The 27033-nt window shown below is 45.0% G+C and overlaps 1 protein-coding gene across 7 annotated transcripts in view; it reads right to left on the bottom strand.

The window, feature by feature from the left end:
- The window catches only part of TOP3B (DNA topoisomerase III beta), a 636381-nt gene that overhangs the window by 130433 nt on the left and 478915 nt on the right, over positions 1 to 27033 (bottom strand). For 5 of the 7 annotated variants that reach the window (XM_069619976.1, XM_069619978.1, XM_069619977.1 and 2 more), the window contains 2 exons: positions 8433 to 8606; positions 8166 to 8294 (listed from right to left, as the gene is read on the bottom strand). The exons of the other annotated variants lie outside the window; for them this stretch is intronic. In XM_069619976.1, the coding sequence (XP_069476077.1) occupies positions 8166 to 8294; positions 8433 to 8606 (303 nt within the window). The remainder of the gene's footprint in view (positions 1 to 8165; positions 8295 to 8432; positions 8607 to 27033) is intronic. 7 annotated transcript variants of the gene reach the window in all.

Below are 27033 nucleotides of genomic sequence, written 5' to 3'. Positions count from 1 at the left end.
TTTATGTAACTGTCCTCAATACCTCCTGTAACGCTCAGCCCCTCTTCAATTGGTTTGTTTTTGTTCGGCTGGTGTGCCGCTGCTGTTCGAGCTCTTAAACTCCGCCTTCGCTTCAGACCACGGCTCAGTCTCTGATTGGGCCGCCGGATTCAGCTGTTCCCCAGCTGACTGTCGCGTCCCCCTTTCCGTCGGGGAATGGACACACCTCTTCAAGGCCAGCTCACTCTCAGCCGTAATACGAAGTATTACAGGTTTCGGTTTCTCCTCAAACCTTCACTACGGGGCGAACCTTCTCTTTACAGGTACATTAACATCTCACTCAGCGCAACGGCGCAATTTCTTACGGCAATAATATATATATTCATTCTTCCGTCGAGTATGCTCAATATGCCCACTCATAACTGACACTTTCTGTCTCTTCACCTCCAGTCTCCTAGTAACGGAACATACAAAAAAAATATAGATTCCATTAGAAGAAAGGACTCCAGTTCTTCAGAGTGCCTCTACTATTGGAGAGAGAGACTGTCAATCAAACTCCCTGGTAATGCCTCCTCTGGTATTGCCAGAGTCTGCTTTGAAGCGGACAGATTCATCTTTCATAAGAGAATTGTCACAGGGTGTCATTTTTAAGACTCTCCATAGTGTCTTTTTAATTTTATCCTCTGACAACTTTTGGCACATATTGCCTATTGTTGCTAGGTTGCCCTTGGAGCTCCCCCTTTTAACTTACTCTGGCTAACCTTGCGAAAACTACATTTCCCAAGGGTAGAAAGGATCCCTTTACATTTTATTAGGTGAGGCCAGCACCGCCCACCTTATGTAGAGTGCTGCAGAGATCAAATGTATCCCCTTTCTTATTTTTACTTAACATTTCTGTTACAGCGACAAGATCACCTTTAATGGCTGTTAGCAGTGAACTTTGTAACTAATTTCCACAGCCATAGGCACCCATGGGTACTCATTTTACCAAAATGGCCGCTGTCTTCTTTTTTCACCATTTTAGTGTTCCTTGTCCTTTCTTGTTCCTTTCCTGGACCTCCATGGTGGGAAATTCCTTTGTGTCAATGTTATCTTCGGTGGGAGACCTCAGTCAAGCCTGCTCCAGAGTGCCTGTGATGGCAAGAAGCGAGGGAGGAGTCCAAAACTATGCAGCCGTTTGTCTTCCAGCCTGACTGCGAGAATCCAGTTCAAACTGGGAGGCTGGCTTCCTGAAAACTCTGCCAACCCCCACTCCCCCCCACCCGCAAGTTTGAATGTTGGATGGCTGTTTGATTGGCTAGGTTCCTGCATAAAGGTACGATCCTGAATGGAAGCTGAAGAGGTAGTCGACCACTGGAGCTGAATCCGAAGAGGAAGATGAAGAAAACGCAGCTGAGATGATTTCCAGCGACCGGGGAGCCTGCTGTGTAACCAGAGCCTGCTGTTACCCTTCCTGCCAAAAGACCTGGGGACTCTGAAAACGACGGCACGACCCAGAGCCTGGTGGGAACCACTAGACTCAAGAATATCTGCATCTTGAGCCATCCCACGCCGTGCAGCTACCTTGCAGGGCTGTAATACCCCAATACCCTTGGACCTCGAGCCACTGTGCATTGCACAGTCCAAATTCCGAATCTTGCTGAAACTTTGTGGGCGTCCTGCTGGACTTCCAGAGACGTGAATTGAGTCCGAAAAGTCCCCTCACCAGAGTGCTAGACCTTACAAATGACAAGAATCCAACTGGTGATATTCAGTCTGCTTCTGGCTCCTGAAAAGCGCACCAAAAACACAGACCTGAATCCTGCTGCAAAGAAACTCTTGCCTCGAGCCTTCCCCATGATCCTTTCTGCAAAATCCCCTCCAGTGTACTGTCTTCTGCCTTCATGATGAAGAAAGTCAACGACTGGGTATTTGGCTGCAGATCCTGAAGTCCTCCTGCTGCAAACTCTTCTTCTGTGCTGAGGTACTGTGTTGGCTTGGGGATTACTTACCTTAAGTCTCTTGTTATTCCCCTGTAGCTTGGGGTGTTTCCTGTGATTGGGTGTCTTCTCGTCCAGTTCACCCAGGCCCACTTTTGGAAACCTCCTAGCGTGTTTTCTCTGACGTCCCTGGACTCTCAACTAACTTTGAAAGTGGAATACTTACTTGTTTGAACAGTCTTACTCAGGAACTCTGACTTTGTCTGCAACTGAGCCCTATCTGACCCTGCCTACAGCTGGCATCTAGGCCCCTATGGTCCCTCTTCTGCCTCTGAGAGAAATCATGCCATAGAATAGGGAAGGGGTGGATACTTAAAGGGGTCGCTTTGAAAAGTAAAACGAGTATTGAAAAGTTTACTTAAGAGTTAGTTGGTAACTGTAGCTCTTAGAGTGGACATTTACAAATGTTCTTACTTACCGTGAAAGTGTTCTGCCACTTGTAAAAGTATATGTAAGGTCCATTTTACTAACCTTGGAAAGGTTATGCAGTCTGAAATGCATATGTAAAGTTTTACTTTCCTTAGAAACTGTTACGCCATTCTAACAGAAAGTATATGTAAGCTTAAATTGCTCACCTGTGAATTGGTTGTGCATCTTCCCCAAAAGTAATATGGTTGGTTTCATTTGACTATTCCTGTTAGGATACGAGTGTCCCCAATTGGGTCTTGCTTCCCCTGACTTGCTGTTAGCCTGTCTAGAATAAGTCTTCCTTAGGTTATACTTACATTTTAAGTTGCCGATAGCACCTTTAACAAGTATATAGGTGTTACTTACCTTTTATTAGCTGTGGCCATCCTAAAACAAGTTAAAGTCTTATTGCTTACCTCAATCTGTGTTGCACTGATCTGAAAAGCAACTGTAATAGTATATTACAACATTAGGTTTTACCTGCCTAGAATAGCAGTGTGCCATTCCTGAAAAGTGTTCCTTTAGGTGTAGCTGACCTTGGTCTACCTGGTGCATCCAAACTTCGTGTAAAGAGTTCTTACTTATCTTAGACTGAGTGTTCGGACTCAACACTCTGGCCTGGGAGCTGTAGCCAAACCACTTCAAGGTAGCAGTGATGAGAGGTTTAGGCTAAGTCTCAAGAGGAGGTGAGCTTGTAAAGGGTCCACAATGAGTACACACAATGGGAATCTGGAATTACACTTAGACAGAATGTATACAAATACAGTTATTTCTTTATGGCCAAATATCACTATGAAAAATGATTAACAGGTACAAGTATCGCACAACACTAACAATAGATTACATATATACAGTCACTAGAGTAGGGCATAATACAAATAAAACTCCTGTAATAGAAAGTGCAGATTAGTTTTATGTACTACAGGTCCACAGAGAATTAACCCTAAATGCAAAAGTCTTTCCCTAAATTGTCTGGGGCCTTATGCCCAAATGTTCAGGAAAAGGTCTGACACAGTTTGTGATGCAGGAAAAAATGAAGGTAGTGTCTCTGGGGTCCAGTGAACAGTTCCAATGGTTAGAGGACAGTGTATTATAACTAATAGAAGTGTCCCCAACTTTTGGAAGGCTTGCAGGAGCAAGCAATTGTTAGGCATGATTGTATGCAGTAACCTTTGGGTGCACTACAACAACCCTGACCGCCTGGCAATGGGAACCCAACCTTTGGTATAAGTCTGTACTGCACAGGTTGGTAGTGTGTTGAGCAGCATTGCTTATCTCAAAAGGGGTCAATGTGAGCTGTAGGGTTGTAACAGATATTCACAGTGATAGGTATTCAAATAAACACAGACAAGGTTTCTTGAATAAACAATTATTAATTTATTTATCAGTCGGTTAGAATAAGCCTTCTTCAGAAGGGAGCAATACACAAATGCACTCAAAAATTACGCAACCTTACATTCTAAATCAGTAAAGATCCTTTTGGGATGGCCCACAGTCACAACCTACACCCTCAGGTGACTTCAATAGTTAGGGTGCTGGGGTCATTAATATCTTACTGTTGCATTTAGAATACTCTTAGAACTTGATCAAAGGAAAAGATTATTAGAACAAACAAGAGACCACAAATAAGCAGGCAAATACATTTGGATCCCTAAAGCAGAGTCATTTAGTATAACAGGTTAAGCCAAAGTCAATGGGCAAAAGTCTTATATGGGCTGAAGCACTTCTGGAAGGTAAGTAAGAAAAGTATTTGCACAATGTTTTAGAAGTTTTTGAAGAAAAGAAGAATCAATGTAGGGCCACAAGCTGTTTAGGCTTGCGAGTAGTAGAAGATGCAAGCAACTCTACAATAAGAGGTAAGTTCTCTCAGACTTTACAGTACCTTTGGATTGAAGAAAAAGTGCAGCAGATGACTTCTGTTCCTGTGCAGCTCTCCAGATCTCACTGTTCCTGGGTCTCAGTCGTGGGGACAAGAGGGAGGACCTATGACATCAGCCTGACACATACACAATCCACCCTTTCTAACTTCAGGTAGGCACACAAGGTTTTTCAAAAAATATACATATTTTAATATCTATCACATTTCATAAAAACAATCATAAAAAAGATCATACATTTGTAAAAAAAATGGTTCACAAACGAGTATTGTGTTTGTCTCTACTAAACACCACTTCATTGCAATCAGTATGCATTCCAACACATTATGCCGTGTTCTTCTACCCGATTCTTGCAAATACACACAAATCGGTTATATATACAAGATATGATATTCCCCTTTTGTAAGGAACAGTGTGTCAACACTCAACATGTGTTTCTGGAATCTATACAATTTTTAAATACAATCCAAACCAATTGTCTTTTGTATTTTCATAGATTCTGTCTTCAGGACACATTTTCTTTTATGTCACGCAGCCATGCTGTGCGTGTTGCATACTAAGAACGAGGTATTCTCCCACAGATCTCTTATTTGCACTTTCCCTTTGAAAAATTCTTCTCAGCTTCAGGCGTCTATCAGTTCAACAAATGGTGTGTCGAAATTCTCTGGGTTGCCGTATATCGAAAGTGTCTGGGCATGCCGAGCGCAGCGCGACACGTATTCGTGGCTTTTATGTTCGATTGTATTTCCTAATGGCCAGTGCATTCCGTGCAGACGAAAACTCGCGTGCAGGCAGACGAGACGGAGTAAACTCGCGGTGAATGAAAGGTCCAATTATCGGGGACCAGTTTTTGTGATGACCTATGGCCATTAGGAAATACGGTCGAACATAAAAGCCACGAATACGTGTCGTGCTGCGCTCGGCATGCCCAGACACTTTCGATATACGGCAACCCAGAGAATTTTGACACACCATTTATTGAACTGATAGACCCCTGAAGCTGAGAAGCATTTTTCAAGGGGAAAGTGAAAATAAGAGCTGTGGGGGAATACCTCGTTCTTAGTATGCAACACGCACAGCATGGCTGCGTGACATAAAAGAAAATGTGTCCTGAAGACAGAATCTATGATCTACCGATTTGTGGGTATTTGCAAGAGTCGGGTAGAAGAACACAGAATAATGTGTTAGAATGCATACTGATTGCAATGAAATGGTGTTTAGTAGAGACAAACACAATACTCGTTTGTGAACCATTTTTTACAAATGTATGATCTTTTTTATGATTGTTGTTATGAAATGTGATAGATATTAAAATATGTATATTTTTGGAAAAACCTTGTGTGCCTACCTGAAGTTAGAAAGGGTGGATTGTGTATGTGTCAGGCTGATGTCATAGACAGCACTATACCCTAAAGGGAGGAAGCCGTTCATATGGGTTGTGTTTTGTGTGATATATTATAGTCCTTTCCAATATGGCCCCTAAAAAGAGGACAATACAGCTCTGGTTAGCTGATGACCCTTGGGTGCTTTACTGCCGCTGCCAACGCAACCCACAATAGATGCACACCATGGTAGTTAAAAGTAAACCACTGCCACCAGCCATTCATCGAGAAAAGGATAACATAAAAATGTTACATGAGAAGCGAGGCAAAGGGGATACTAAGTAACCCCTCCAGCACCCTATTGTAAGATGGTGTGTGCTGGGTCTCGAAAGTTACAAATGTAAGTCAAGTCAATTTCACTTTACTGCTCTGGAAAACAGTAGTTTATCCCAGAGAAGGTATTTAAACTTTTGGGAAATCTGGACGACTTTCCTATGCCACTGCACTGAGGGTGCTGTGACACAATGTAAAGATGATGCCTATGGAGTTGATCAGACTCCACAACCAAAAGAAACACAGAGTTAAAAAAAAATCGCATTAAAATACATGAGAGAGTGGAAAAAGGGTCTCACTCTCTCCAGGTTAAAAAAATCAAGTCCTGAAAATCCAGCAAAGTTGCTGGGGGTCTCTAAGGTGGAGGGAATTGGCAGATTTCTGAGAATTACTTAACTGAAACTGAAGGCGTGTATTTTTTAAGTGTATTTTATTGTTACATGTTGCCCTTTCCAAAAAGGCTCATTTTAAAGCTGACTTAAATTAATAAATAATTATTTTACTAGACAACCTTGAGTATAAGTTTTATTTGGATACTTGTAACTGTGAATCTCTATGTTGCATCTCTACAGCTCACAATTACCCCTCTTGAGATAAGTCTGGCTGCTCAGTCACTCTACCAACTTGTGTAGTACAGACCTATACCAATAGTTGGGTATCTATTGCCAAGAGGACAAGGCTCGTGTCATCTCCCACAGGGTTGCTACATACAATGTTGCCTAACATACAGAAAAGTATATAATTGCATCACACAATGATACTCTGTTACCATCAGAATGTGGGGAGAAATGATTCTGGTTAACCATAATAGGCTTGCAAAAAGGCAAACCAACAAAACAACCATACTTACTTGAAAAGGCCAGCCCTAGCCCCTGAGCAAAGTTTCAGTCAAAGCTACAGGTAGGTAAAGCAGTTTCACCTATTTAAGATAGTTTTAAGTTATGAGGAAAAAGTCCACCCCCAGGAATCTGTGTCCTATGGGTGGACTAGGCATGCATGGTTGTTGTGATTCAAAGGGTTTACTATGTACTGACAGGTTTACAGAAGAAAGGGGGGGGAGCTACCAATCTGGGGAATCAGAGTGACAAAAGCATATTCCTACCTCCCGATTCCACCACCAAAGACTAAGTCGGGGTGGCAGCAGGTAATGGAGATGTTTTCTGAAGTACGAGATTCAAAAAGAACATGCAAGCACCAACAGGAGAACCCATCAAGGTCAATCAGCGACTCCAGGTAAGTCAAAGGACTTGGAGACGATGACGCACACCATTGGTTGCAGTGCAGACAGACCAGACATCACAGGTGCCAAGGTGCGTTTCGTCAGGTTTGGGACTGGAAGGCAGCAGTTTGGGTCTCCATTTTAGGCTTCCCAGTCACATATGGCACTTGTATGCAGTTGGACCTTAACATCCTGATGACTAGAGGTCTCTACCTTTAGAGGATTTATAATCAGCTCAGAGGCCAAGCTGAGCATGTGCACTATCAAGTGTGGACTCTAAACCAGTCCTTAAAATGTTACAAGCATATAGTAGCTCCATCCAGAGCCCAACAAGAGGCTTGACCGTGCATAGCCAAGGATGGCATACAAAGGGAGTGCTCCACAAAGACGAGGCTTCTTTAACAGTAGCCATTGTAATAGCCAAAGGGCACTGCCGCAGTAAGAATTAAGGTGAACCGTCATACACAAATATATAAAAATAAATATGCCTTGCCATCCGTTAGTTTGGGACACACTAGAAAAACAGTGAGAAACCTACTTTTGATGATGGATTTTCAGAACCAATCATGTGGAAGGCTTCTGGGAGGCCAACCTAGATTGTGAACATGGAATTTGGCAAAGTCTAGCCAAATATCAAGGTAACGTAGACGGATCAGTAAGGTGGACGTCCGGAGATATGGTGGGTATGCAAGTGCAGTTAACCATCCAAAAAGCAGTCAAATATTGGCGTCCACACAGAAGTACAAAGATATACTAATTGAGAAGGTTCCTATCACACTTCGTATATACACATTTTCCTTTTTGTAATGAAAATGTATTTAATGGAAAAGAACAATATCACAAGGATTGTTTTAGACTAAGTATTACGTTCTTTTAACCTGCGCTGCTACCTTGCCCTCACTACATCACTGGACAGTGTTCAGATGTGTGTTCTTATGTTTAGTTTGTAGGACATTAGAAACAAATAATGAATATAAAATGTCCAATAAGAGTGTCGCATCACGAAATTCACATTCAACCCCTGCTATCCTGCTTTCCAGAAACTCACCAATCTTGTAGTACCCGTGCACCAGGACAATGCCCAGGTTTGTGGGTTTCAACCGACGACCACTCTCCACTGTAACATAGTTCCGCTGGCAGACATTGTTGATGTGCACTGGGATACTGGCATCCGTCCCTGTACACAAAATAAGTGAAATTACACAAGCAACCATAGGCACAAAAGTCACGCTGCAGCATTCTGACAACATGGAATATCACAGTACTGCAGAGAGCATAAGGTTCAAGGGTTCCCCCTCTCGGGAGTACGGCTTACCAATGCCATGCTTCTCCATTAGGGTGATGAGCTCTGCCTCGGTCAGATAATCCGGGGGGTTGGTTTGCTTCTCCAGCAGCTTCACCTCGTCAACAGCGAAGATATCTCCCTTCTCGCAAGTGGGCAGGCTTTCTTCAATGGGGATGCCCTGCCATGGCATAATCTCGGTGTATCCTGTGGGTATGTCAAACACGATCAGAGCTTCAGTCATACCACACACTACCCTCTCAGCCCCAACTTTCTCTTGTCTGATGGAAAAGTCTCTGTAAGGCAAGATTGTATGCAGTACCCTGTGGGAGACTGCACCGGCTTTGTCCTCTTGGCAACAGTTAACCCAACTTTTGGTATAAGCATGTACTACACAAGTAAGTAGAGTGACGGAGAAGCCAGGCTCATCTCAAGGGGGCGGGGGGAGCTGGTCAATGTGACAGTTATTCAAATAAACACTTACACTCAAGGTTTCTTGATTAAACAATTATTAATTTATTTAACAGTCAGTTGAATAAGCCTTCCTACACCCTCAGGTGACTTAAATAGCTAGGAAACTGTGGACATTGGTTTATCACTGGTACATTTAGAGTAATACTGAGATTAGTGTCAAAAGGAAAAGTTGAGGGAATAAAACAATGGTTAACAAATATTCCTAAGCAGGTACGTACTTTGGGAACCCCCAATGCAAAGTAAATGAACCCTTTCCCAGCGACACAAGTAACAGAATGTGTGACTTTTGTTGAGGGATAGTTAAAGCACAAAGTCAGAGGTAAGAAGAGTCTATCGGGGAGCCAGGACAGCCAATGTAAATTGAACAAAAGTCTTGGAGAGATGAGGCCCTTCTTGAAGGCAAGTAAGAAAAGTCTTGCACAATGTTTTAGAAATGTCTGTAGAAATGAAATCACTGTAGGCCGCAAGCTGGGAGCCTTGTGAGGGGCAAAGCTGCAAGCAACTCTGCAAAAGGCAACCAAGACAAGTCTCAACTGAGAGCTAGCAAGGCTACACAACAAGAGGTAAACAACCCCTTAGTTTACAGTATCTTAGGTCTGAAGAAATTGGTGCCAGCTGGCTTCTGTTCCTGATGTAGTATGGCAGGTCCTGTTGTTCCTGGGCCTCGGTCGTGGGGACAAAAGGGAGTCCTGCTTCATGGGAGTCCATAGGAGCTTCCTGGAGCTCGGGTCGGACTTAAAAACGATGCTCTCAATCTTGGTGTTCCTCTCCCTGGCAATCGGTTCCTGCAGCAGCAATGGAAGTACAGCCAGCTCCGAGAGGATGTCCAGATGAGTTTGCTTTGGGATTCATTGGTCCCACCGACCCAAAGGGAGAAGTCGTCCTTGGAGGGCTTCTCTAGTTGAGGCGAATTCGAAGCTCCAGCAATGCTGCAGGGCTTCACCGGGCACACCAACAGCCCAGGAGTTGCAGCAAGCGTCTCTTCCAAGTTCTTCTTCGGATTTTTTTGTCCAGTGTTCGACTCTACCTTTCAAGCCAAAAAGCCTCGCCTTTTATGCAAGTTTCTCCTATTCATTTGCAGCATAGCTGTCAGTCACCCAGCAGGGAGGCTGTCCTCCAAGGACAGCCAGCCAATCACCTAAGAATGCATTCCTGTCACCTAGGAGTTTAAGCAGAGGGAGTTTCAGGCACCTCGCTCACTTCCAGCCCCTGCCAGACACACTGGAGCCAGAGGCGGGTTTCAGCAGTGAAACCCGCCAAAGAAAACAAAGGAACCAAACCTGGTTTGGCGCGCAGAGTAAATCTCAAGAAGGACGTTTCCAAGAAGTGGCGAAAAAAGAAGACTGTGGCCATTTTGACAAAATGGCACCCATGGCTGTTTTACTGTAGCAGCAATTTCAGCCGGCGGTATAAACACTCAATGGTAGTAAAAAGTAAACTACTGTCACCAGCCATTAATTGTAGAAAAGGTAACAAAAATGTTACATGAGAAAATAGACAAAGGGGATACTAAGTAACCCCGTCAGCACTCTATTTTAAGATAGGCTGTGCTGAGTCTAGAAAGTTACAAGTCTAAGCAAAGTCAATTTCACTTCACTGCTCTTGGAAACAGTAGTTAAACCAAGAGAAGGTATTTAAACATTTTGGTAAATCTTAAAGACTTCCCTGTGTCACTGCACTGAAGGTGCTGTGTGACACAATGTAAAAAGATGATGTCTATGGAGTTTGTCAGACTCCAAAACCAAAAAGAACACAAGAGTTCAAAACAAAGAAAAACACGAGACTCTCCAGGATAAAAATTAAAGTCCCAAAGTCCAGCAAAAGTACTCGGGGTCTCTAAGCTAGAAGGGAATTAGCAAATGTCTGAGAATTCTCCCTAACAGTCTCGTTTTCAGACAGAACACACCCACACCAACAGGATTGAGGTTTCTGATGAGTGGAAATGTGACTTGATTTCTATGGTGATATGAATTCACTTGACTTCTTTTTACAAATTAGGGGTGATTGATTTCACACTGTGGGGGCTCTACTGGGATTCAAAACCAGCAATGTACATACTCAGGAAAAACACATCTGAACAAGGATGTTACTGAAAGAAAATTGGTAGGAGGGTTTTTCTGAACACCACTGCTGCGGGATTCAAAGAGACCAACTTCAGTATTGAGTGCTGGGGAGATTTATCATTTGTATGCTTCATCCCCTCTCCTAGTGAGACCCCCCCAGCACCTTTTGCTGGACTTCTAGACCTTTGTCCTTATATCCTGAATGAGTGGAGCCCTTCATTCGTATGGGCTTTGTCTTTTGGAACGCTGTACTCTGTGTTTTCCCTCCATATCTCTTTTAAGGAATCTGCGTTTAACTTTTGCAGCACACAGTTCCTTATCGGCTTTGTTGCTGGGAACCCTTTGGGTTCTTCTTTTGAGGTTCTTTCATTATCCTTACTTTCTACTATTCTTAAGGATCGAAAGATTGTTTGCATCTCTCCTAAAACTTTATATTCTGAGAGATTGCCACACACAATTAGTGCAGTCCAACTGGTGAGAACTACACAAGACCTATGCTTGGTATTGGGTAACCCACCTTTCAATATAGGTCTGTACTACACAAGTTGGTTGTGTGACTGAGTAGCCAGGCTCATCTCAAGAGGGGTAAATGTGAGCTGTAGAGCTGTACAATTGAAATCAGTAAGTACAAGTAGCCAAATAACACGTAAATAAATATTTATAATATATACATGGTTTAAATAAGCATTATTTAAACAGCGTTATCTACTAGTAACATTCAATCAAAGTTTGGATTCAGTTTTTTAAAGACAATAAAAGTTGGTAATTACTTTTCTTATGCCAACACATTTTCCAGCACATGGAGTGACTTCAGTAAAGGTCAGTATTGCACTGATTCTCAGTTACCAATTCAGTTTTTGGAGTTGTTTTGGGAAGGAAAGGTTAGAATAAGATTTAGAACATACTTTCAACAGTTTGTAAAACAATTACAATCTCCTAAAGTGAGGCAGGTAAACTTTTATCCCAGCAATAATAGTGTCCACAATTATAACCTATGAAGGAACAAGTACTACCAAAGCCAGTATGTTCAGAGAAGTGCCTTTAGGGAGCTAGGACAGCCACAGTCAATGATATGATATGTTATTTATATCGCGCTCATACACAAGTGTTTCAGAGCACGACCAGGCAAAGGGAGGGGAGCAGAGGAGAACAAGAACAACAGTCTTACTAGGCCCAGTGACATTAAGAACGTGCAAGTGCATGGGAAAGGGAAAAAGGGGAAGTACATGGGAGGGAGAGGCGGAAAGTGCGGAACAGAAGAGAGAACAGAATAAATAAATAAAATAAATAAATATCGGTGGTAGTGCAGCCAGCAAGTGGCAAGTGCTGGGTTGAGCAGATAGGGTATGTCTGATCAGTGCAGAAGAAAAGTGGGTTGGGGACTGTATGGGTACAGATACAGACCCCAGTGTAAGGGGAGGCCCGGAGGCAGTGCAGGAGGGAGGCAGGGTGAGCGGGTACCTGGGCCCGAAGGACAGGGGGTGGCTAGGTTCACAGTGCCATGGAGAAAACAGATCAGCAGGGGAGAAGAGAGGCAAAGGCAGAAGCGAAGAGGAAGGTCTTGAGGTGCTTCCGGAACCGGAGATGGTTCTCCTCAGGTTTTAAGGTGGCAGGGAGGCTGTTCCAAAGGGAGGCCCCAGCTGAAAACAGATCTCCCCCAGCTCGTTTCTTTGAAAAGCGACTGACCCTGAGGGAGTTAGAAGTAGAGGAGCGAAGGGCTCGAGAGGGGAGGTATTTACAGAGGGAAAGTTGAAGGTATATTGGACCCAGGCCCCAGAAAGCCTTGTGGACAATTCAGAAGGTTTTAAATGTAATCCTTGCATCCACTGGGAGCCAATGGAGGGATTTCATTGCTGGAGAGATACGATCCCAGGGCTTGAAGCCAAGGACTAGTCTTGAAGTCCTGTTCTGGATTAGTTGTAAAGGGCAGAGAGTGGAGGCATGTACATTTAGAAAGAGGCTGTTGCAGTAGTCCAACCTAGAGAGAACCAGAGCTTGGGAGACAGTAAGCTTCTGAGGGAAGGAGAGGACAGGCATAGTACCTGTGAGGAGGTGCAGTAAGAAGTTGGACTTTTTAGAGATGTGTGCAGAGATGGAAAGTGCAGAGTCAAAGATGACCAAGGTTTTTGGCCTCAGAGGTAGGAGGAGGTCCAACAGGTAATCAGAGATGAGGGAAGGAGAGGAGGTGGCTGAAGGAAGAAAATGAGTTGGGTGTCATCAGCATAGCACTGGAAATTGGAGCAGAAAATGGAAATGGAGAAGGCAAGAGTTGGCAGGTATTGGTTGAGCAGCCAGGGCGAGAGTTTAAACCCCTGGGGAACACCGCAGGTAGAAAGGGAGACAGAAGATAGGAATGACCCAAGTTGTACCTGGGAGGGTCGATCAGAGAGGAAAGAGGTCAGCCAGGCCAGAACCTGATCAGTAATACCCAGATTGTCACTGAGACAATTGAGCAGGGTGGTATGGTTGACCGTGTCAAAAGCAGAGGAGAGATCAAGTAGGATGAGGACAGAGGGAGTGTTAGAGTCAAGGTTGGAGAGCAGATCTTCACGGATGTTCGGGAGAGCAGTTTCCGTGCTTCTGACAGCTCTGAAGCCAGATTGGTGATCATGGAGAGAACCGACATAATCGAAATGGACATTTAGCTGAGAGATGGCCAGCTTTTCTAGGAGTTTGTCCAAAAAGGAAATAATGGAAATAGGGTGATAAGTTAGCCGGACAAGAAGGATCAGCTGTGGGTTTTTTTAAGAAGAGGATGCACAAGGGAGTGCTTCAGAAGGGAGGGGAAAGTTCCAGAGGCAAAGGAGATGTTGTAGAAATCAGCAAGGGCCAGAGCAAGGGTATCAATGTGGTCCTTAATGGTTTTAGAGGAACAGGGATGAACCTGTTTAGATGAGGCTTTCATAGATCGGACTTGTCTAGCAACCTCATCAGGTGAGAAAAGAGGAAAGGAGGAGAAAGAGGGTGGGGAGGTAGGTGAAGGAGGGTATGCAGGCAAAGAAGAAGGGGCGAGGGGGAGCGGAGGAGAGGGTGTCCTTGGTTTTAGAGATAAAGTGACAGGCAAGGGCATTGCAAAGAGCCTGGGAGGTGAGAGGAGGAGTGGAGACCACAGCAGGGTTGGTCAGCTCCTTATAGATTTTAAAGAGTTCGGCCGAGTTGTTAGATGCCGCAGAGAGACAGGCTTGAATGTGGACTCTTTTCTTGGTGTGGACAGAGTCTGTATTGCCTTTGGAGCAGGCGCCAGGCCAGTTTGTCAGAAGATGAGCAAGAAGCCCTCCATTTCCTCTCAGCCACCCTATACTTACGTTTAAGTGTAGCTAGGTCATAGTCATACCAAGACTTGCACGAGCATCAAGAGTAGCAGAAATAGAGTAATAGAGCAGGGACAGGGCTGTGTCAGGGTGTGAGTCAGCCAGGGGTGGAGGAGGGGCGGAGGAGAAGGTGGCAGTGAAAGCCTCGGCTGACACACGCTTCATGGGCCGTATATCCGAGAAGGTGGGTGGCAGTCTTGGGGTAGGCTTGGCTTGAGGGGAGGAGATGGAAAGATGAAAGGAGAATAGGCAGTGATCACTCCAGGAGAGAGGAGTGATGAGGGGAATAGGGAGGGGGAGGCCAGAGGAGATCAAGACATCAAGTGTGTGACCAACAGAGTGAGTCGGGCCAGAGGGGAGGGTAGAGAGGGAATCACAGAGGTCGCAAAAGAGCGCAGATGAGGAACAGGGAGAATCAAGATGGATGTTGAGGTCACCAAGGAGGAGGAGTTGAGTGGCTGAGGCCAGGAGGTAGGAGGAGAGGTCTGCCCACTCCGAGACAAAAGAGGTGATTTGACCAGGGGGCCAGTAGAGAGTAGCAACAGTAAGAGAATGGCTAGGGAGAGAGCATGTAGACAAGGCATTCGGAAGAGGAGTAAGTCTGAGTGGGGATGATAGAGGCAGGAATCCACTCGGGGAAGATCAGGGCTACACCCCATCCAGGCCGGGTGGATCTGGGGGCAGAGAGGATCTTGTAGGCATCAGGGGGAAGAGTGTCAAAGCTTGTGACAAAACTGGCCGTGAACCATGTCTCGGTAAGAATGGGGACATCAATGGACAAAGTCAATTGTTCAGATGCACTTCTTAGATGAAGTCTTGACAAAGTTAGTAAGTTCAGAAGAAATCACAGTAACTCAAGTGATCTATTTTGCAGAGAAAACATGCTGTTAGGCCAGTGCCGGTGAGTTCAACTCCAGAACGTACTTCGCATGAAAGGAAGCACAACTTATGGCTAAAAGGTGATTACCCCAACCCACACAGTATCTGTGATTTGAAGAAAAATGTTCCAGCTGGATTCCTCCTTGCTACAGCTTGGCAGACCCTTATTGCTGGACCTTGGTCGTGGTGACGAAAGGGAGGGCGTCTGGCGGGCTCCTGCAGCAGTACTCGGGAGAGGGACTCCTCAGCAATGGATTTCCTTTGTTTCAGCGGCACTTCAGTGTTTTGGCGCCTTTTCCTTGGTGGCAACAATGAAAACACTGGTTGGAAGAAGCTTGCTCCCTCGGCCCTGGTCTCTGGTGAAGGGACTCAGGATCAAGTTTCCTATTCTGTAGGGTCCTCTGGATGCCCACAAGTATTTGGACGAATTCGCAAGACAATGCACTCGTCAATGGTCACAGGACACCTGGCATTGGGCTTCTGGGCACAACAAGTCAGGGTATGCGCCAAATGGAAGCTTGTCTTGAGCCTAGTTGGTCCTGTGCGGGTCTTCTCAGTCGATATGAAAACAGGGTCAGCATAGCTGCAGGGCTTCACCGGGCACTTCGTGGTCCAGGCGGGTGCTGCTGGCGTCTCGTCATGTCTTCTTCGGATGTTCCTCTCCGTGTTAGGCAAAGTTTGTATGCAGTACCCTCTGGGACCACTACACAAAACTAGGACTACAGGTGTAAGCAAAACCAACCTTTGGTAGAAGTCTGTACCACACAGTTTTTGGTAGCGAGCTGAGCAGCCAGGCTTATCTCAAGAGGGAATGCGAGCTTCTAAGTGTGTTACACAGAGGTCTTCAATGACAAGTATTCAGATAGACACTTATACCCAAGGTTTCTTGGTAAAACAATTCTTAATTTATTACACAATCATTTAGAAAGCATTCACTAAAGGAGACAACCAATATCCCACATAAATTATACTACAATACTGATTACTAAGCAGTTCAGCTCCCTTGAAGTCGGAGCAAAATAGCATTGAAGTGGGAGCAAAAAGGCATAAGTTGATAAAAACGAATATTACAGTTACTTTAAAACATTGCAAACAGTTTGAGTTCACCAGAGGAGTTGATTCAATGCAATAGGTAGGCTAAAGTCAATGGGCTAGTGTCTTGTGTAAGTAAAAACGGTTCTGGTATTTAAAACGGAAAAGTTTTTGCCACGGTTCTCAAGGAAGAACAGCTCGTATGTCGGGTGACAAGCTGACTAGGCCTGCAAGCTGCCAAAGTTCCACAAACTTTCGCGGTGATAGGCAAGTTCTCTCGGTCGGGTTTTCCCAGTACCTTATATTTAAGAAAAAGATGCAACTGAAGACTTCTGTTCCTGCAGATCTCGCTGTTCCTGAGCCTCAGTCGTGGGCACTAGAGGGAGGACGTCGGGGGACTCCTGCACTGCACGGGGACGGATCACAAAGCTGGCAAATTGGCAAATCTTCGATTCCGGTTGCTGTTCTTCAAGCACACAAGCTTGTGTCCTTCTCCCTGGTTAATCCTAACCAGCTCCAAGAATGGTATCCAGGTGGCTTACGAGTTGATTGGTCCCGCCAACTCAAAGGAAGAAGTCGTCCTTGAAGGGGCTTTTCTGTCGAGGTGAACTTGGCGATTCAGACCTGCAGCAGGGCTCCACCGGGCAAACCAACGGTCCAGTAGTTGCAGCAGCCGTCCTCTTCCAGCTTGTCTTCGGTTCTTTCGTTCCAGTGGTCGACTCTGCCTTTTAGTCTAAGTGACTTGCCTTTTAAACAGTTTTCTCCCATTCATTCTGCAGGGTGGCTGTCCTTGCCGGACAATCAGCCAGCCAATCACGCCAGAGTGCATTTTGGTCACCTAGGAGACTAAGCACAGGGAGTTTCGGGCACCTCCCTTACTTTCTTCCTACCCCAGACACTCGGGCGCCAGAGGCGGTCTTCATTCCTGAAGCCTGTCAAAGGCGTAAGAACAAAGGGATCAGACCTAGTTTGGCGCACAGAGACGAACTCTAGAAGGACCTTTCCAAAAAGAAATGGCGAAAAAAGAAGACCGGGACCGGTTTAAACAAAGGAGGCTCAGATGCCATCTTGAAAAACATGGCTCCCGCGATTTTTAGCTACCGGTGTTCGCAGTCAGGAAAAATCATGGTAGTTCGTTGTAAAACCACTGCCACCAGCCATTTCAACAGGAAAGGGTAGCATTTGACTGCTACATGAATTTCAGGACATAGGGGATACTAGGTAACCCCTCCAGCACTCTATTGTAAGATAGTGTGTGCTAGGTCTAGGAATTTCAAAAGACTAGTAAAGTCAATTTCACTTTACTTTCTCTGGGAAACAGTAGTTTATCCCAGAGAAGGCATTTAAACCTTGGGACAGCCTGAAAGGCTTCCCTGTGTCACTACACTGAGGGTGCTGTGTGACACAAATAAACAAGATGATGCCTATGGAGTTGTTTAAAACTCGATAACCAAAGAAATAAACACAGAAAACAAACAGAATTAAAAAGTTCAAAGTCCCAAAGCTTAGCAAAAGAGCTGGAGGGCTCTAAGGTAGAGGGAATTAGCACACTTATGAGAATTCTTCCTAACACTCTCCAGTGGTCGACTCTGCCTCTAGTCCCCAAAATCTCGCTTTTTATGCGATTTCCCATACATTCTCAGCCTATGCTGTGAATCACACAGCATGGTGGTTGTGCTTTCAGGACAGCTGGCCAATAAGGACTGGTTTCACTCAGGCACACCTAGAGACAAAGGACTGGGAAGTTTCGGGACCCTCCCTCACTTCCTGCCTTTCCCGACACACAGGAGCCACGGCAGGCTTCAGGGCCGAAGCCCGCCAAAGGCAAAAGCCCAGAAGAAACTAACAAACAGAAAATGGCGAAAAAATAAGACATGGGCATTTTGGGAAAATGGATACCCATGAGTGCTGTACTGCAGCTGAGTCTTCAGCCTGTGGTAAAAATGCACACTGGTAGTAAAAGTAAACCACTGTGTCCAGCCATTTAAAGTAAGTTAGTGTACCAAAAAATGTTACATGAGAAGTGGGATAGGAATTACAAAGTAACCCCACAGCAGTCCACATAGGCTGGTGTGTGCTGGACCCAAAAAGAGAAAGGCAAGTAAGACAGGGATCCTCTTACTATTCTTGGGAACGATAGATCACCCACGAAAATGTAATTAAACATTAAGAGAAGTCAAAGGGACTTCTTAGTGGCACTGCACGTAAGGTGCTGTGTGTCACTATACAAAAAGCAGATGCCTATGGAGTTTGTCAGACTCCATAAAACAGTAAAACACAAAAATCCTAGTCAGGAAAAATACATGAGAGAGTGAGAAAAAGGTCCCACTCACTCAGGAGGAGAAAATCACAAGCCCTATGTCCAGCAAAAGAGCTGGGGGTCTCTAAGGTTGAAAGGAATGAGCACAGAAAAGAACATTCTCCCTAACAACCACCTTTTGTTGAGTGTCAAGGAGATACCAAGTATCCCACGTGTGTTTTTTTTTTGCCGGGAACCCTTGGGTGTCTCCCACCTAGGCTCCAGTGTATCTGGGCAGGCAGGAAGTGGAGGAGTATTTTTCCACCCCCCCCCTGTCCTTTGACTGCCAGTATGCCTGAATGGAACCAGCGCCCACTGGGAGTCTGGCTGTTCTGATCGGACAGCCAACAGCTCCTTTCTGTTAACCTCTGAGAGGGATTGCAGAGGATTGTGTGCTGAAACTGAATAAAAGGTAAGGTTCCTGAGGTGAAAGGCAAGTCGACCAATGGAAACTGAAGTAACCGAAGAAGAACACAACCAGAGACGCCTGCAGACCCTTTGCAGCACCGTGAAGCAATCACTGCTGTCCCAACCCCATTCTCTAAGCTACAAAGGAACTCAAAGAGGACTCTTCTTTCCCTTTGGCTGGTGGGACCAACCAGCCCTGAGACAGATTACAATCGGAGCCATCTCTAAAAGGTCCTGTGACTTTCCAGAGCTTCTGACAGCGAATACCAGGAGACCTCCGACTCAATTGAAGTGCATCGTCTTTGAAAGGCTGCATCCATCCAAGTCTTTGCTGAGCTCCAGGAGAACCTCCAGAGGCACAATCTAACTTGTCAAAGTGCCCTCACCAGAGTGCAGGACTCCAGGAATCGAAATCGCGTCCTTTGTTGGTGCTGCAGAAAAGGCGCCAAAACCGCAGACTGACCAGAAGAGCTGAAGAAATCTGTGCCAGAGGTCCTCCCTCGAAACTGATGCTGAGAGATCCCGTCCATTGTCCCGACTGGTCATCAGACCAATGAATCCAGAGGTCGGGCCAGCGCTGCCACATCAAGGAGAATCCAGCCATGCACATTTCTTCAAACCAAAGGTACTGTGGGGAAAAAGGTGTTGCTTACCTTAACCCGAAAAGTCGCTCCACAGCGTTGGAGGGCACATAGAGGTGTCCACGCTACCCCTCTCTTCAGGGATGACATTTTACCAAAATGCCAGGGGTAGCGGAAGTGACATCACACGACCCTTGACCCTCTGATGACATCACCGGAAGTGATGTCATTTGACCCAACCAACAAAGTGACATCACAGGAAGCAAAGGAACAACCTTTCGCCCCTTGACAAAGGAAGGGGCATCACATAGCATTGTACACAATTAAAAATATGGTTACTATATCACTAACTATAAAGTGATATACATTTCATACAAGAATGGATCACCATGTGTATCATTAATATAGGCCCATATTACTAAATTACTGTGAATGCAAGCAGACATCCAAGGCCAAATGATGATGTGTTATTATAAAGCACTTATGCTTACTCTCTTTATAAAGAACAAATATACATACAATATCACCCAAACTGTGTCGGTATTCATTTATCCACCTCAGAAGGATGAAAGGCGGAGTCGAGGCATTTAAGAACAGACTTAATCAGGGACTCACCACCTGAAGTGTGCCTGAAATAAAGCTTTAATGAGTCTAGCAATTATTTTATAGAATTCCAGAAAGACAGATTATTTGTTATTCCTATTCTTTCTTATTTAGGGTCACCGCACAAAGTGTTACAGTAGTGCAACCCCCTGTTCTTTTATTTTAAGAGGCCTGAACAATAAAGCCAGCCTCTCCAGAAACAAAGAGCCACATGGCACTGGCCACAGCTAGCCCTGAAATTTACATTAAAAAGATTAATCTTTTTTATTTATTTTTTTATTTTTAGGGGTAGCAAGGAAGACCACAGGGGTAGCTAGGGAGACCTCCTGGCGACCCCCAAATGACATCCCTGCCCCTCTTACCTCCGACCCAAGCTGCTGCTTGTGTCCCTGTAGCGAGTCCTTTAACAGCGTCTCCCAACAGTGGTTTGATCTTCTTGCATCTTTTAAGACTAGAGACTATAAAACATCCAAAGAAGTTTTCGTTGTTCTACTGCTTTACAAGACTTTGAGCCTCTTCAAACTGCCTTTTAGCTAGGGTTGAGTTTTCGACTTTAAAAGCCTCACTGTGTGAAGAAACTGCCCCCAGAACCTTAAGATCTGCTAGTATTTGACTAACCAACTGTTTTCCTTCCAAAACGACTATGTTTTAAGTGGTTTTGCTAACTAAATGTAATTACCGTATTTCTTCTGTTTTACGCGAATGCGCGATAGAACTGATAATACGGCAGAACTGTCATTAGTGTAAAACGATGTTACAATTGTAACCGCAAGCAACTACAAACTAAGCAGTGGCCTTTGAAAAGTATCTAAAAGTATTTCTATGCGTTTTGGTTAATTGTACTAAGTATTTAAAAGCATATCTTGTGTAAATAAAATAAATCTATATTTAAATATACATTTATGTGTAAGTGTTTCATTGAGTTGCATTAGAGCTAGGTTCAGTGTGCTTAGCTACAGCTCACATCTTCCTCTTATGATAAGCCTGACTGCTCTGTCACTCTAGCAAGGTTCCATGAGTGTTAGACTCATACTAAGAGTTGGGGATGTAAACACCATAGGGATAGTTTTATAACGTCTTACCTGACAGCAGGATTTAGGAAAACTCCCCTAACAGTGTGCAGAACTTTCCCTTAAATTAGGGCAAGCTGTCATTTTAAGTATGACTGAGCAGCAAAGTTTTATTATTCAGAGATGTGGAGACCGGTTTAAGTCACAGATTACATGCATAAACACACCAAGTAAAAGACTCTCTAACAGAGTATATTGGAACACATTAGGTTTCTTAATACGGATGTGCATTGTGAAAAACCAGAAGGTGTCTTACCCATTAGTCCCCGGGGATCTGTCATCCAAGTGACCAGAACACGGTCATCGCTTTTGGATCCAGTTCTGATGGTGGACCAGTGCGGTTGGATCACCTGGTTGAGGGGTATTAGGGGGAATTCTCATTTCTGTCCCTTCAACCTTAAACCTTAGAGACCCCCAGGTCTTTTGCTGGACTTTTTAATTTTAATCCTGGAGTGAGTGAGACCTTTTTCCCCACTCTCTCATTTACATTTAGTAATTTATATTGTGCAGCCTTGGACCCGGAGGCTTGAGGGAGCCAATTAGTCATACAACAAAAACCATGAGGAATAAAAGATTGAAGTGCTGTTAAAAACCATAAAAACAGAATTATTTAAAAAGCCACGTTTTAAGCTTGCTTTTAAAAACATCAATGGAGTTCAATTCTCCAAGATCAGTAAGAAGATCATATCGGATTCTTGGTGCAGCATGCATAAAAGCGGTTTTGCTGGCCCTGACAGTATTGGATTTTGGAATGTGTAGCAGGTTGGTGTTATTAGATCTTAAATACCTGGTTTGCACTTTATCGCTTATTAGAGCTTGAAGATACTCCGGCATCCTGGCCTGCCGACATTTACAAACAATGAGGGCAAGGCGATAAACAAGTCTGGACTCTACAAGGAGCCAGTGTAGGTCGCAGTGAGCTTCAGTGATGTGGTCTCTACGTGTAGTGCCAGTTACCATTCTCACTGCGCTATTCTGCACCACCTGTAATCTTTTACAATCTCCTTTGCTGATACCTATCAAGAGGCTGCTGCAATAATCTATTTTAGCGCCCACTATTGCTTTAGCAATAGTTTCCGCGTTCTGTTGACTAATAAACGAGCACACATGTGCCAGGAGTTTTATGTAATATGCAGAAGATGATACTGTTGTGTATGGCTTGCCTGGGTTAGCAGAAATGTTGTGATGTCATGTAGAGTGTTTGGGTCTGAGTGTCGGAATGTGTGTGTGGAGGTTCTAGCCTGGTCAGTTAGTGAGCCCTCTGCCTGGGTTATGGGCTGCCAGTGTTATTGTCCTATATGTAACTTAAATGTAACATGATTGACTGCTATAAAGATGCCTATGAAGCTGGAAATAAACCTAGCATGTCAACCTAAGAAGACTGGGAGCTGCTTCGTTACATTGGCAAAGAGCTGGTCTTTTAAACAGAAACCTACGCAAGAATTAGAAGTAAAGCTGGTGAGCCTGCTGCGGGGGGTGCAGGAAGGACGAGAAGGACAACACTGCCCCCGAATGAAGTAAGGCCGATCACCCAGGGCGGAAAAAGGGGGAGGTGGAGTGTGGATTCCAGGTGGGAAGTGCCCATAATTGGAGGAATAGTCTGGCATGAACTGTGAGGAGGGCCGAGTCCTGGTTCTGGAAAGAGAACCACATGATGGTGTGAAGGGATTTGGTCTGCCGGCTGGAGAATGTACGGAGCTGGTTTCCTCAGACGGGAGAGAGTAAAATGTTCTGCCCTGTGATATCACATTAAGAAGATTACGATAACAGTGAGAGCAGGGCCACTGCTGGGTTAATGAGGCAGTATCGCTCCTGCATTAACGGTTAAAGGAAATCAAAGCTGTTGGTAGCATAATAGACCGAAAACTTGCCGAATGACATAATATGATATGAAGAGAGTACAGCTTGTCGGGACAGTCTGTGCTTAACGCTGGAGTTCCGTAACATGGTGTCGGCTGGCGGTTTGGTCGGCGCTTGTCTGCGGTTCCTCAGGTACTGATGACGTCATGGTGGTCCTGAGAGTGTTAGTGGAAGCATGGAACCCCACGAAGCTCCAGGTTCCCTTACCTGTTGCTCGGACTACGAAATGTCCGGCAGGTCATCAACAGGCTCTCTGATTGCAATCGGAGGAACAGGGACATTTGAAAGAAAGGACCTAGCAACGTCCTCGACGCTACCAGGAAGTTCAGCACTGTGATGTCGGACTGTGTTAGCTCTACGCTGCAGCCTATATGGAGTCTTGTAAGGAGTGGTTGCTGAACAGATATGCTGAACTGCGTCGGAAGCAGTGTCGTTTCTTGGGTTTTAAGGTTGGACTCGATCTATGGGCATTGGAACAATGTAAGCATACGGTATGGAGTGAGGCCGACATATTTCCTTAAGGTAACGGGACGACCTCAACAATTGTATGGCGTGGGACATTTTCTTTTGGTTTGGTCTGGACAAGAGGATGTCGGATCCTGTGTATTCAAGGAGAGTAGTCTTAAGTATCCTTTTGGGATTACCTATGTTTTTGTTTACCTTTGGACACGGATTGGTTTTATCGGGGAGTGGTGTCTATTGTTGTAAGTGTGAATGGTTTCTGGTATGGCTTGGACATGGAGATGTGTGAGGTTCCTAGGCTTAATTATTGAGGATTTTCAGCTTAGGGTCACGTAAGTTGACATGGACTTCTATACTTTATGTATTGGGATCATCAGTACGATTAGCAACTGTATGTTATTTGGATGTACGAATTCTGTGGGATGGTGGTTGTTGGGTGATGTGGGGATGAGTGTTTTAATTAGAATTAACCTCTTGAGGATCTTCAGTGTTTAGGTCAGTAAATTGCGACATGGACTTTTAGGATTGAATTTGGTTTGGGTTTCATGTTACCGGTTGTGTATACGTTAATTTGCAGATGTACAGAATGTATAGAGTGTTGACATGAACTGCATTATGTGAGTGTTGTGAAGTATGGTGTGTGGCATGGAATCCCTGCATGAGTGTGGGGGGAGAGGGTGGATTGAGGGTAGCGCCTTCAATCCTGTGTTACAGGTGTGGATATGACCACCTGTATGTTACGGGGGTAACATGTCAGCCTTACTGCACTGTGTGCTCATGTATGACTCGTTCCACCTTCCAGGGTCCAGAGTGTGTCAGTGACATTGGATGATTGTCTCGGTGTGCCTGGCTAGTGCATCGGGAGCGTTGCGAGTGGCAAAGTGCTAGCGCATTGGGTCAACGGAAAGAGGGGAGGTGTGTTGTCGAGTGCTCTGTTGTGTGTGTTTGCCCTGGTCATGCGAGTTTGTGTGAATGTGATGTGAAGGTGTGAGTGGGTATGTGTCTCAGTGTTGTGTGTGTTGTGGGTCAAGGGAAAGAAGGGAGGTGTGTTGTGGAGTGCTCTGTTGTGTGTGTGGTGTGCTAATGTACAGGGGGGGAGATGTGTTGTGTATGGCTTGCCTGGGTTAGCAGGAATGTTGTGATGTCATGTAGAGTGTTTGGGTCGGAGTGTCGGAATGTGTATGTGGAGGTTCTAGCCTGGCAGTTAGTGAGCCCTCTGCCTGGGTGATGGGCTGCCAGTGTTATTGTCCTACATGTAACTTATATGTAACATGATTGACTGCTATAAAGATGCTGATGAAGCTGGAAATAATCCTAGCATGTCAACCTAAGAAGGCTGGGAGCTGCTTCGTTACATATACAATGGTGCTAATATGCTCTTTCATAGTGAGGTGCTCATCCAAAACTACTCCCAGGGTTTTGACCTTTGTTTGGGTGAGAATATTAGTACCGTTGAGACTAAAACTCTGAGTCTACACCCAATTATTTTATTAGGTGTTGGGAGCCCACAACCATGGGCTCTGTCTTGTCTTTGTTAAGAGCAAGGTTATTCTGAATCATCCAGTGTTCCACAATAGCAAATACCTTATTGAGATGATGTTCCTCATGCTCATAGTTACCATTAAGAGGCATCAGGCACTGAGGATCGTCCGCTTAATTAGTCATTCTATGTTATTGAAATCAAGGTACTGAAAGAAGGGAACAGTGAACATATATATACAGTGTGATAAACGGGCCCCTTCGGGGAGCCCGAATTTTAAAACTAAACGGGGGGATTCTGCTTCACCCGAAAAAAAAACTACATTCCCCATCACTGAGGAAAAAAGAGAGCCACGTAGATGCCCCGCTGGAGAAATTTGCTACCTCCTTCAACCTGGGGGATCAGGAAAGTGTGATCCACCAGGTCGAAGGCAGCGGCTAGATCTAGTAACATTAGAAGAGATGGCAAGCCTGTGTCCATACGATCCGCCAATCCCGACTTCAGTTCCAATACGGCTGATTCAGTGCCGAGCCCCTGTCTGAAGCCGGATTGGTGTGAGTGGAGTATGGGATGAGCGTCCAAATGGGCAGTTAGCTGTACATAGGCAACTCGGTCAAGAATTTTCAATAAAAACAGAGTGTTGGTGATGGGTCTAAAATTCAAAGGATTATCCTCTGGTAAGTTCCGTTTTTTAATGATGGGCGTGATCCAAGCCTTTTTCAACTCCGTAGGCACCTGGTTTTCATTGAAGGCATTAATAAACTTACAAATTGCATCCATTAATATGTCTGTGCAAGATTTAATTATTATGGCCAAACATGAGTTGCCTTTACACGATGTAGACTTGAGTTGCTTAAGGGTGGGTGTAAGATCCTCGACTGTAATGGGAGTAAAGCAGAACTCCGGGACCTGTGGATTCAATGGCCGATGCGTTTTGACCCGATTTGGATTATGTGTTTTTCACTGGTTTTTGGAGTCTGACAAACTCCAAAGGCATCTACGTTTTGTATGGTGACACACAGCACCTCCAGTGCAGTGTCACAGAGAATTCCTTCAGATTTCTCATAAGGTCGAACTACCTTTTCTTGTGCGTACTACAGTTCCCAAGAATAGTAAAGTGAAATTGACTTTACTTACCTTTCTCTTTGTAGGTCCAGCACACACCATCTTACGTGGCGTGCTGGGGGGTTACCTAGCAGCCCCTTTACTCTACATTCTCATGTAACATGTTTTGTTACCCTCACCACTTTAACTAGCTGGTGGCAGTGGTTTAATTTTCCTACCATTCTGCGTTACTAACGCAGGCTGAATCCTCAGCTGCAGTACAGCACCCACGGGTGACCATTTTGTCAAAATGGCCCAGTCTCCTTTTTTCACCATTTTCTGTTTGTGAGGTCTTACCTGGGTTTTACTCTGTGCTTTGAGCCAGGTTTGAGCCCTTTGTTCTTTGTGCCTTTGGCGGACTTGAGCCCTTAAGCCTGCCTCTGGCTCCAGTGTGTCTGGAAAGGGAGGATGTGAGGGAGGTTCCAGAAACTCCCCTGTCCTTTGTCTGTAGGAAGGCCTGAATGCAACCAGTCCCGATTGGCTGGCAGGCTTGCCTTTCAGGACAGACACCCTGCTGTGTGATTGACAGATTAGCTGGGCATGAATGGGAGAAACCTGCTTAAAAGGCAAGGGTTTTGGGACTAAAGGCAGAGTCGACCACTGGGAGAAATACCAGACGAAGAAACCGTGAACAAAGCTTCCTGAATCCTCATGGAACTTTGAATTGCTTGGTGAAGCCCTGCTGCTGTGCAGAAACTCCTTTTTCAATTCGACAGAGAAGCTCCGGAAGGGACGACTTCTTCCTTTTCTTCCGTCCCACTAACCCTGAGACGAACTCCACTGGACAATCTTTCCCGACTGGCTGTACTTCTTCGCTGCTGCAAGAACCAAGAGCCAGAGGACAAGAAATCTGTAGTCGAGTGCAACGTCTGAAAACCGGCCAAAAGCTCCAGGAGTCTCCTAAGGACCCTCTGTTACGCAAGATTGTGTGCAGCACCCTTTGGGTGCACTACAACACCTTGACCTCCTGGCATTAGGAACCCAACCTTTGGTATAAGTGTGTACTAC

Source organism: Ambystoma mexicanum, chromosome 10 (genome assembly GCF_040938575.1).
Source record: "Ambystoma mexicanum isolate Mex_15411 chromosome 10, UKY_AmexF1_1, whole genome shotgun sequence".
In the NCBI taxonomy this organism is placed as follows: domain Eukaryota; kingdom Metazoa; phylum Chordata; class Amphibia; order Caudata; family Ambystomatidae; genus Ambystoma; species Ambystoma mexicanum.
The sequence above is the reverse complement of the archived record's forward strand: the minus strand, read 5'-3'. Positions and strand labels throughout refer to the sequence as shown.